General features: G+C 39.4%; 1 protein-coding gene across 1 annotated transcript in view; it reads left to right on the top strand.

Moving 5' to 3' along the window:
* cacna1ba (calcium channel, voltage-dependent, N type, alpha 1B subunit, a) overlaps positions 1-13,001 on the top strand; it is a gene marked incomplete at both ends in the record, with an annotated part of 120,532 nt that overhangs the window by 78,720 nt on the left and 28,811 nt on the right. The window contains 7 exons of the mRNA XM_079221877.1: positions 79-208; positions 521-580; positions 1,108-1,214; positions 7,157-7,177; positions 10,237-10,333; positions 11,664-11,824; positions 11,953-12,090. Coding sequence (XP_079078003.1) covers positions 79-208; positions 521-580; positions 1,108-1,214; positions 7,157-7,177; positions 10,237-10,333; positions 11,664-11,824; positions 11,953-12,090 — 714 coding nt within the window. The remainder of the gene's footprint in view (positions 1-78; positions 209-520; positions 581-1,107; positions 1,215-7,156; positions 7,178-10,236; positions 10,334-11,663; positions 11,825-11,952; positions 12,091-13,001) is intronic.

The following is a 13,001-nucleotide window of genomic DNA, read 5'->3' as shown; positions in this document are numbered from 1 at the left end:
GATGTGCTCTGTTTGCTGCTGCTACAGTCTACTCTCTGTTAGACATCACTGTCTCTCTCCCTGCCTCTCTCTCCTCAGGGTGAGGCGGTTATGTCACTACATTGTGACTCTGCGTTATTTTGAGATGTCCATCCTGGTTGTCATTACTATGAGCAGTATTGCTTTGGCCGCAGAGGACCCTGTCTGGACGAACGCCCCTCGCAACAATGTGAGTCACACAGTGTTCTTGAACACGTTCACATATGCAGTCAAATATTAAACTATTCACAACAAGAGTGTTTTATGCTGATTTATTTTCTTGTATGGAGTTAGTTGGTTAATTAAAGCATGGAGAACATAGATGCTACATCTTCCCTTAGTAAGTTATTTACTAATGTTCATAGCAAACATCATCATCATGCAGTGCCACAAACTTACAGACTGGTGTGATATCAATGATGATGTTTGACATGACCCCAGAGGATAAATGTCTCTCCATTTGTGTGTCTGTTCCAGCACTGATTGTGTCTCTCTTTTGCAGGTGCTCAGATATCTGGACTACGCCTTTACTGGCGTTTTCACGTTTGAAATGGTGATCAAGGTAAGCATGTCGGAAAATACACATTCAAAACACCGATGTCATTGTCTTCACTGCACTTTTCTTACTCAGTTAAACTGTGATGGCAATGTATTTGACTACAATTTATCAGAATGAAGTTGCTGACTCATGTTTACTTACTGAAAGTACTTAAGTGATGGATGTGTAATGGACATGGAGGCAGTTAGTGCCAGGACCTCACATCATTGTGACCAACGATATCATGCTGCATTAATCTCCCTTTTTTATGTATTATCCACTTTATTTTTAGATAAATCAATGGTGATTAAATGTAAAATAACTTTCTGAAATAATGCACATATAAATTATTACATTGTTAACCATATAGGTATTTTAGGGCAAATGATTATAATCTTATACATAGTTATATAATAGACTCACTGAGTACAGGCCTTATAACATAGTTATATATCCAAAGGAAGTTAAATATAAATGACACAGAATTAAACAGCACAAAGTAGTATGAAGAAAATACCAACTAAAAAGACATAATGGTGTCTTTGGTTTAGATGGTGGACCTTGGCCTGTTGCTTCATCCTGGCGCCTACTTCAGAGACCTGTGGAACATTCTGGACTTCATAGTGGTCAGTGGGGCGCTGGTGGCTTTTGCATTTTCGTAAGTTCAAAATCTCCTACCTTTTGGTCATAACCTTGTTAAGAGTTAATCCTGATCTTCAGCTTTGGTTGTTACTCATACCAGTGTAATCTGGTATGTCAGGTGTAATATATATATATATATAATATATATATATATACAAAACTTCAATTAGGAACTACATGTAGTGTGAACTGTGGGGCGCAGCAACACGTCAGCATTCAGTCTGCCAAATGTCCACTAGAAAAAAAGGAACAGTGTATGGAGTTTTATTCCTTTCTTTATTCTAGAGCATGTTCTTTAAGTTTGAGAGGGTGACTTATTGATTTTACTTCAGATTTTGTAATGCTCTCCCTCAAAACCCTGTCCTCACACTTAAATAGACTTACTCTTGGCTTTTTTCTCTTCTTCTGCTCAAACTGTATGCTTAGATATGTTGTTGCTTGCCCAGATCTCCTGAGCTCCAGCTTTAGCCCTCCTCCTCACAGGCTGCATCTGTGTGCTCATGAAACATCTAGTCTCCGTTTTCTCTTGGATTTTTATTGTGCAACAACTCTGTCACAATTCCCCACCAATAGAATGCCAGGTGTCGTGTTGGCGAATGAACTTATCCCTGCGTTGTTACCAGTGTGTTTTACTTCTTCTCAGAGTATCCCTGATTGGCGGTTACTATTCAACCTGGTCCCCCAAGGCTTTATTATGTACTTCCCTGGCTTTCTCTACCACTTTGAGTTTAATTAAATACATTTTCTGGTACCATAATAACACAATCTGAAGTATAATCAATAAGTCTTGCTTTCAAATAAAAAGATGACTCAATAAAAATAACCAGAAGATTATTCAACATTAGATAAATATCTTTTGGTAAAGATTGTCACACTGTTACAGGACAAATCCCACAGGATTTTGTGTGACTGTGGTAAACAGACCTATGGGGGTCCAGGAGCATGCTGTACTGCAGTGTTTTTCAACCATTTTTGAGCCGCGGCACATTTTCTACAATAAAAAAATCCCGCGGCACACCAACAACCCAAAAAGTTACAGAATGTCACAGTATTCAGTGTTTCCCCTGGTTTACAGCTTTGGGGTGGGGGGAGCGACTGACGGACATACTACATCGTGGCACCTCACAGTACTACAAAGTAATACTTCACAGTACTAGTGACTCCCTCTGTGCTTTTATAAATAATAGAACATTGAAATCACTTTCAATTAAACCAGATTGCTCCATCAGACAAAAACAAATGTGTTATCACTTTGTTAGAAAAATGAAAATAAAGTTATATCCGTGCAAAAAATAACTAATATTTAGTTACAACTAAATAGCTTATTGTGGAAAACAACAAGCTATTTTTTTGCAAAACAGAATGAGTGCAGATGTGTGAGCATAACGTTGTATCATTAATAGTGGCTGCAGTGAGCTGCTTTCCTCTACAACTCTTTTTAAAACGAGGTAGATTTGATGCAGCCGTTCTCAATTCATGCTCCATGTTGAGCGACGCAACAGCAGAAAAGACGACCTCACGGAGATCTCATAAAGATCGGCTTTTGGCGAAATGACAAGAATCGGCGAGTCGCGCATGTGACCTATTAACGGCGTACGGTAAAATCAGCATTTCCTCTTGCGCCCCACCTGTACTACGCCCCAGTTTGATAAATACTGACTTAAAGGAAACATAGTGTTCATTTATTTTAATGATGACCACAAAGTGAGCAGGCTTTGTCACTTGAGTGTGTTTTTCGGGCTTTTGGAAGAATATTTCCAGAGCCTCAGAAACGTCATTGATTGACCTACACATACCTTAACTGTTGGGCTTTAAACATGAGAGCTCATAGCTTAAAATAGTGATAGCTTAAAGCAGCAAATCCCATTGTGAAAAGCACGCGACATATTTTTCGCCGCTCTCTCTGTCCACTGTGTCTCCTGTGTGCATCGCATCGGGGCGGAAAGAGTTGTAGACGCGATCCAGAAATTACAAGCTGTCGTGTACGATCAATAACATACGGCCGTTTAGTTTGTTTAATAGCAGAACAAGGTGCAGACCTGTTCTATAGGAAACTACTAGGCCAGCCACTATATTGCAGGCTCAGACGCTCAACAATGGAAAATTATTTGCGGCAGCTAAATAATATTTTTTTGGACCAATTAAGTGAAATTGGAAATTTTCTCACGGCACACCTGACGATCTGTCACGGCACAGTGGTGTGCCGCGGCACAGTGGTTGACAATCACTGCTCTACTGTAGTCTAGGCTAAATCTATGAAGAACGGTGTGCTCTAGAAAATAATTTAATCCTAAACAATATGAATGGTAATGACACTGGGTTGCCGACTCATAATGATTTACAAACAAATGTCAATGCACAAATATATGCAGAGTGATTTGTATTTACCCAAACACCTGGAAGGACAAACGGTTGTGTTGTCTCCTTTATCCCGCTCCCTTTCTTATGGGACTCATGCACTCACCCCAGGTTGGAGCATGCCTTATATGCAAATACCAATGTATGGTCCACTAGTGTTGGAAGGCCCTGCCTGTGTTCTCAGAGCTAAACTTATAGGACATGGTCATCAACATGGTGTTTTTATGTGGCACTTCAAGTGCAGCATTATATTTATAATTCAGTAATTTAACTATTTTTAACCGTTAATAATACCATTTCTTGCCTCTTTTTTTCTCAGACTTTCCTTGTTTCAAATGTATATAAAAGTGAGGAAATATTATTTTTACAGTTATAAGTGTATTTACCCTTAGTTTGAGGATACAGGCTGTTCAACAGCCCAGTGTTACCGTTACTGGCAGCTTTTTCCTCTCAGTCTGCACAAACAAGCAGGACAATGGCAGCAGAACATAAATCTTGTAACATAAGCAGCCGAGAGTCGGAACAAGACTGGTGATGAAATCCTGAAAGAAGAATAAGTGTGTTTGTTTATTGACATGATCCTCTCTTTGTTTCTGTGCTGGGTTCAAATTGAAGAAGCTTCATGGGGTAATGCCTTCTCTACCTCCCTCATCTTGCCTGTCTGTGTCATTATACGTATGTGAGAGAAAACGTACATACTAACACCTACGTTGCCAAGACAAGTCATTTCCTTCCATATTCTTACTTCTTGAAATGTATCCAGGCTTTCTTTATAGACATGTCATAGGACCAGGACTACATCTTTATAATTGGATGGTTGAAGCACTCTCGTGACATTTTTGCACACGCATCAGTTGAATTTTATAGAGAAATTACAAGCTAAAAAAATGCACACAAACAATCATCCATTCTATGATCAATATATCATGTATGGGGATGAAGAGTCTCAGAACTGAGACACAAATTTACTTGTTTCTTACATTCAATTGAACCATGCCAGGTTTTCTCAAAACACACTCCACATTCACTGGATTTCTTCACCACCATAATTGATTATAATTATTATTAATGTAAAAAGTAGTTCAAAAGTACAAGATGCATCACCTTCAGCTGTTAAGGTGTATTTTTCCTTTAAAAGCCTGGAAGACATTCAGTATATGAAGTAGAATTGCTTGTTTCTTGCGATGTACACTGTTACGTCTGGATAACTCCCATCCCGTCGTTCATCTGAAATCGTCCTGTACTTGATCATGTGCTTGGCTAAAGGTCTCCTCTGCTATAGAGGGGCATGGCACCTGAGTGTTCATCAGCCTTATTTTCCCGAGCCTCTGATGGAGGTGTTTTCAGCAGCACATTGGCTTGCCACAGCTCTGCTTGGACTGTAATGATACCATCAATTTCACATTATCTATCATGAATTCCCCAGAAGCTCCCTGTAACAAGCTAATCTGCTGCATCAGGAGGTCTCCGGGATATCGATCTTCTCTGTGATTGAAGCATGCACATTAGATTAACTGTTAGCTAGAGCTGTTTAACGACTGCACGATGGCCATACTGTCACATCATTATCATCCACCTGCAGCTTGCTCTACACTGCCCTACATAACCTACTCAACCTTTATCTGTCAGACTCAGCAGCATACTGTCAATGGGTATAAATACTGAATTCATGGTTTGGTTAAACACATCATTAGGGAAACTCATACGCAGTACTTTTCAGTGACTGACAACCTGAATAATATGGAGACACAATGTGCAATATTGAATTGATAGATGTTGTGAAATAATGCTAACTAGCTTACTATCTAGTCCAGGCCCATCCAGTGTGAAATATATTCTCAGTGTGTGGAAGCTGGTCCTGGATTCTGCTATGGTAAAGTTAGGAGCTCTCTCTGAAAGTTTACACTCCAGCAACCCTAGCCAACGTTAGCAGAGATAGCACTACTTTGCAAAATAAGTGCCCTGTCACATATACAGACACGTGTGTACAGTGTATATTGTCTCAAGGATAATCATCATCAATTGCCTGGGACATGTAGCTTTAACTCGTGGAGCACCATTAGCTTGATTAGCTAGCTGGGTACAGGCTGAGAAAATCTGAACAGTTGACTGGAAAGAATTGAGTGTTAATCCTGCAGCCGTCATCCCTGTAAACTGCATATTTGCCAAGCAAGAATTTACAGCAGTAGCAACAGTAATTAAGGAGAGGTGTAGCTTAGCAAACACTCTATTTCAGCCTTTATTTTACCAGGCAAGTCATTAAGAACACTTGTTATTTACAATGGCTGTCTGGCAAAGGCAAAGCCTCTTGAGCGGGAGGGGACACCCACAGCTCACGTTACAGGTTTCCCCCACGACCATTTCATATCGTAATGCCACTTTTTATTACAAAATCTTTGTTTATTCGTCATGACAAAAAGGGCAGAGTTAGGAGGATTGGCTGTTGGCCCATTCAGGCCGAAGCAACAGCCAATCACAGAACTGAGTCCTCTGTCTTAATCGGGGGACCCTTTTATATCAGGAAAATCAAGATATAAAATCATGGTATAAATCCCTCCCCCCGAAAAAAAAACAAACATGTTTGGTATCAAATTAAACATAAAAATCAGGGCTACAATAATATGTAATCACGATGTACAACCTCTAAACACAACTCAAACAATAAATAGGATTAGGGGTTAGGGTTATTAGGGTTAGGGTTAGGGTGTGGGCTTAAAGGGTTAAAAGTGACTTTGTTGTGAAAAGCTGTGAATATTTATTTCATAATGTCTGATTATTTAAATTTTATATTGAACACGTTGGATCTCCATAGCTTTAATTATATCTCGTTCTCATATATTATGTCCCACATATCTGACGCTTCAGCAGGTTAAATCAAATCAAGTCAAAAGCAAACAAAATATTTGCGAAAGGCTGTTTTGACAGATAGAAAGTCCTGTTTGATATACATCTGTCACTCACTCATGCATGTCTTCGGAGTTCGTTCTGCCTGCAATCCATTTCCTGTGGCAAGACAACTAATCACAGCATTCCATCACAGCCGAATCTGTCATCTCGCCGGTGTTGAGCTCAGTCTGACGCTTTTTGGTGCATTACACATTTGATGCAACAAACTGCAATACTGCTTCTTAATTTTGGTTTTAGATGCCAGTGATAACCTGGTTTTCGAGGTTTGGATGAGATTTATATTTGTTTCATTATATCTCCCAAGAGGCCTATTTTGTTGACATTTGCTCATTTAATTTGATGCTTTGGTTGAGACTGATACATTGCACATGTGTGTGTATAACAGAACAAGAGCTGAGCAATTGCCATTGTCATAATCCCAAACTGTTTTGGTTTGTGTTACTTCAGTCATAGGCTACTTCCAAAAATAACACCTGCTGAATTTAGTTAAATTCATTGTGGAGTCTATTCTTTCCTGGGATGTACCTATCCAGTTGTCTGCTACAAACCAAAGCACATCAAATCGTATATTTGTTAGACAGCAGTAACTATGGTGTGCATTTGATGCAAACATATGCTTTATTTTGTTTGTGTGTGTGTGAAGCATCCATACATGTGCTATACCTTGTTTTACCACTGTTTCCCCCCAAGTAGATCGCAACAAGGTGTGACCAGGTGGGGAACCTCGCTATGCCTCCCTATTCTCATACCTCACCCTCATCCCTTTTCCCAAAGCCAACCCTCTGCTTATGCTTTGATCAGCCTCATGTAGCAAACAAGTAAACCCATAGTTGAGTGAATCCAATGCCTTTGTAATACAACAGCAATCTTTCTCTGACAGCTTTCAACTAAAACCTGCATCCTCTTTCTAAAGCCACTGCTGGTCTAGCCAAAATGCTGTATTACCCTTTTGGCTGGAAATCAAACTTAGTTCTAGTAAGAGTTATTTAACTACTCAGGTCATTATTGTAAAAGTAGTAATACATTTGAGTAATAACCAATAGTAACCAAAAGGTTGGTTTTAAATTGTATATAATGTGATAGTATTAAACACATTCCTTATTTTGCATTTTGGAATGAAACTTTCAGTGTCTTGTGTGCTCTATTATCCATCACAACTGCAAACTTACACTGAATTGCCCTCCTATACCTGCACAGCATTAAGAGGTATAGGAGGGCAGTACATCCTTCCAGTCCTCACTGGGTTTCTCAGCATGAAGGACATGGAGCTATCAAGTTATTGAGAGGAGAATGGATTACTCAAAGCAGTTTATGAAAACACATATGTCTGTACAAATTGAATGGAGAATTCCAGAACAGAGTAAATTCTTGATCAATTGATGGAAATGGAGGACAAGTCTTACTATTTATAACACTTCCTCCACTGCAAAAAAAACAGGTTTCTTTCTCTCTATTGTAAATTATACACAAATGTTCATTTGAGGGGTAAATTATTGCTTTAAGACAAAAGCCATCTTTTAATTACATTATTGTATAATGCAGCTAGCTTGCTGAGTAATGCAACCCATACTCTCCGAGAGAAAGAGACACCAGTGTAATGTAGGTCAAAAATAGAGCACTATTGAGACAGTTGGAAGAGGGATTTGTTTTCCAGGCCCAGTTCTCTGTTGTCGTTGTAAGACGATAATGAACAGTCATGGCCTCGGCCACATCTGAGCCAAATGTTCTCATTATCATTTGAAACTTCACACCCCACTGAAAAACTATTTACACATTTTAGCTCCCGCAACAGGTTTAATCTCATGTTCTCACTTGCTTCCTCAAGATATATCTGGTGTTTAGGAGTATTTGTTTAAAGCTATCAGAATAACATTATATGGTTGTTCTCTTTGCTTGAAGTCAATTTAAGTGATAGATTGATAACAATGTAACTCACTAATGCTCGCTTCAGCGTGGCCACTAGAAAGGCAGCAACCCATCTGAACTCCCTCATTCACTACAATCTGCAAATCATTAATGACTCGTCCTACTGTTACTGTGAAGTAGGAACATCTCAATCCAAACCCATGCATTCTCATTCACACAAACGGAGAAAGGAATTCAGGTCCAAGTCCATTTACCATTCTCCTGGATGTACTGTGACTTGGATTATACCTCATTTGTACCTCACTTTGGACAAGTGCCACATAAAGAAATGCATATTCTACCAGTGAGGTTGCTCGGTGCACGTCCTGTGAATGTTGAAATCATAGAACAGAGGAAACCTTGCAATAAAAACAAAATCAACCAACAGGTCACCATATTCTTACCTTCAAAGCATCTGTCTTGTGCATTCCAGCTTCATCCTTGCAATTATTGCGTCAACAAGACCAATTCTCACTGTAGAGATTTTCATTTTAAAATGGTAAATTAAATGATTGATGCTGTGTTCAATGCTGTACTACTGTCTGTTAGTCGAGTTTCATGTTTGTGGAAAATGTTTCACATAGTTTCTGACTTTATTACATCATATTTTCTATTATTATGGTTAAGGTAAGATCTTTGGTGAATAATATGGAGCTAACATCACTCATATAGAGTGAGAGCATGTCGTGTGAGGGATCTGTAATGTTACTGAGACATGGCTGCACGACAACATACCGGACTCTATCATAAGTTGAGCTGACTTCCAGATGGTCACTATACAAAACATGTTACATCACCTTACAACCAATATAACAACATGACATCACTGTACGGCTAATACAACATCACTGTGCAATTATACACCATGACATCACTTCACAATTAATATATCATCATGATATCACTGTACAACTACTATGACATCACTGTGCAACTAATATAACATCGCTGTAAAACGAGAATCACTGTACAAATAATATAACATCCCCGTACAACTAATATGACATCACTGTATAACTAATGTAACATTTCTGTCCAACTAATGTAACATCAATGTGTATAGACACAGATGTATGGATATGGAATAATAACTATTTCAATGTTAAATATCATTTTTAAAGTCTATACTAAAAAGGATTAAAACAGAAAACAGAATTTCATCTAAAAAAGGCCATAGTACATGTCCATAAACAATATAAACTGAAAAAATATGTACATTTTATATATGCCAAGACCATATTCAACATACATTTTACAAATGGAAAATGCACATTCCATAATTCACTGACAGCATGGTTTATTTGTTTTCAACCAAAATATTTGATCTTGCAATACAATATCTGCTCGTAAAGTGACCACTGCATTAATACACTGTTGTATTGTTATGTTTGGGCATCCATTGTACTTGGTTAAGGTTAAATAAAGATCACAGTCTCGGTTTTATATAGTAAAAGTCTGCAGTGATTTAAAGCACAAGTTTAACAAACTTTTATGAAATTTGCCATTAATATTTAACCAAAACTGTTTGTACAAACATATAAAGTAGTATATTATTTGGCACGGTTAGCTTTAGAGGTGTTGTAAAAACAGTCAGGCTAAATGTATTCTGCTGCTTTCAGTCTTTATGCTAAGCTATGCTAGGCTGCTAACCAAGTCCTGGCTACAGCACTTAAAATGGATTTCTCATGGATGTGTTGATATCAAGACAGCCTCATTAACTCGTACCATTTCAAAAATAGCTAAAAGTGGGTCAAAATGACAAACATCATGTTAGAGTAACATCTGTGTGTGCTGTTTATTAGTAATGCAAAACAAGATCTGATGAACTACATAATTCTGTGTGGTTCAACTGTGTTTGCTTTCCACAGGGGGACCAAAGGCAAAGACATCAGCACAATCAAGTCACTGAGGGTCCTCAGAGTGCTCCGGCCTCTCAAAACCATCAAACGCCTGCCCAAACTCAAGGTGTTTTGCTTTATTTGTATTCATTAAGACACGGAAGCAGTGCTGGATTAAGGTAGCAACAATTGTTGTCACAGGAGCGCTATTTTTCTGCCCTATGATCTTTGGTATTACTGCTTGACTATGATAGTAATAACCAGTAAGACTCTAGTCACTTAAAAAGTGTCGTTCTGTCAATTCATACTTTTTGAAAGTGGCACTCAGTCCCAAGCCTATTAGTTCTTACTGAAAATGTCTCAAAAACAACTCACAAATATACAGTCATTTTTTTAAAATGCTTATTAATTTCCTAAAACTGCTGAACAGTTAGTTTTTTAGCAAAGAGGAGGACGATGTACAATTTAGGTAACTTTTTTTACTGGCAGATTAATCCACATTAGTGTGCGTGATAATGAAGGAGCCTGTCAGCCAGGGCAACAGTCTGGCTCACTGATCTGTTTTTAATGGAGCTCTAAGAAAGAAGATGGTTTGGCACATGGGATTTGCAGACAGGATGAAGAATCCAGAATATCATCAGCCGTTTCTTTCGATTATGAAACCTAAAAATGTACCACACATTTTTTACATCTCAGTGGTGCTCAGTTCCTTAATTAACCGTAATAAAGCTGAGAAACTCGGTCATTATGGTTCACTATAAATGAGCTTAGCATAAACCACATCAGATGAACACGTTAACAAGCTCACTGCTGGAAATTCATGATCAGTTCTCCCTTTCAAGACTTCACAGAAGCAGTGCCTACACCCTTTACTGTATATATGCAGTTGCTTTTAATTTATGCTCTGATGTTGATATTTAATTTTCTTAAATCAATTGAGTCACATTGGAGAAATTTTGTGTTTACATTGTTTTGCTTTTAATAATATATCGCTCCAGGTTTTTGTGACTTCATGGAGCTGACATACCTAAACATAGTGTACCAGTAGTTTACAGCGTTAAACTACTTCTCTCTTAAGGACTTTTCAACTCTTTATTTCCTTCCTCTCATCTCCATCTACCTTGAGTTTACAGTCCATCTTGACTTTGAACTGTTGCAAAGTGATTTTACAAAATATATTCAATATTATCTGTGTGCCTTAATAGTTGCATACAAATGCATCTCACAGAGCTGGATCCACCAGCAGATCAAGCCACTGGGAATGTTCACAGTATTCCCAGTGGCCAGGCTGGGCCTACATGTTAGTCCCACTCAGATTACAAAGAAAATCAGATTCAGATCATGACTACAACTCCAGCAAACAATATAGTTAATAGATGATACTGTTAAACTATATTCAAAATGCTTTTCCACTTCATCCCTAAATCAAATGTGTTTGTGTTTCTCTGTGTCCTCAGGCGGTGTTCGACTGTGTGGTCAATTCTTTAAAGAATGTGCTAAACATCCTCATTGTTTACATCCTCTTCATGTTCATCTTTGCTGTCATCGCAGTTCAGCTCTTCAAGGGAAAATTCTTCTACTGCACAGACGAGTCCAAGGGCCTAGAGAAGGACTGCAAGTTGGTCGAAAATCCCCCATTTCCTCATGATTTATTTCAGAAACCTTTAAGACATTGGTGTGGTTTAAAACCAAACCCTGTACCTGTCTAACCCAACTCAGCTTTATGTATGCCTTCATGTCTTCCAGAGGGCAGTTCCTAGACTACGACCAGGACGAGGTGGCCGCCATGCCAAGAGAGTGGAAGAAATATGAGTTCCATTATGACAATGTACTGTGGGCCTTCCTGACCCTCTTCACGGTCTCCACTGGTGAGGGATGGCCAACGTAAGTGCAGCTTACTTCATTCCCTCTTCAAGTTACATTACAGACATGTGTCAGTGTCTCAGTCAGGTCGACGGCGTACCTATGCCGTAGCTACGCCGTCGACCTGACGCCGTCGTTTAACATTCGAAGTTCTGCGTCGAGGGAACGCGTTGCCTGCAATTAACTGCCATGCCGCCAGGGGGGTGTGGCTGTGTGGTTTCAGGGGTTATAGCCGAATTCCGGTCACAGTAAACAATGGCGACCAAGTTGGAGCGGCTGCATTAAAGTTGGAGCTCATCAATATTGAAGAGCAAATGCTTATATTGCAAATGTTGAAGCGCAGGCAACAGAGAAGACGTTTGCGGAGGTGGTCTGTACGACCACTAAACCGGTCGAGGCTGGGAAAAAGCAACTGCCGGAAATTACGTTTTGAGCGGACCAATCACAGCGCTTACGGTCCGCGTCAACGCGACGCGTAGTTAGGATTTTTTGGAGGTGCGCGTCAGGCTACGGCGTAGGGGTCTGCGTCGACGGCGTAGCTACGGCATAGGTACGCCGTCGACCTGACGGAGAACCATAAACTAGGCTTAAGGCTGTCATGCCTATCAGTGGTGGATTTGACACCTGAAACCGGCATGGACAAGAACCTAGGCATCGCTAGGGATGTGGAATGTCACTTCTCTGGCGGGATAGAACAGGCGCTGGTGTGGGAAGTGGAGCAGTACCAACTACTTATAGTTCAATCAGAACAGAGACCTCATTAGAATGAAAATAATGTATTACACATGCATAAGAAATGAACAGTGAAAAGTCTTTGGCGATTCAAGTCTTTGATGCTGAGGTCAGATAATCCCCCTGGAGTCTAGACACTGGTGCTGATGAAGGGAGTTTCTGCAATCCTGTAATGAAAGAGGAGCAAGACTGTGATGCCG

This window comes from Taurulus bubalis (genome assembly GCF_910589615.1).
Source record: "Taurulus bubalis genome assembly, chromosome: 8".
Taxonomy (NCBI): domain Eukaryota; kingdom Metazoa; phylum Chordata; class Actinopteri; order Perciformes; family Cottidae; genus Taurulus; species Taurulus bubalis.
The sequence above is the reverse complement of the archived record's forward strand: the minus strand, read 5'-3'. Positions and strand labels throughout refer to the sequence as shown.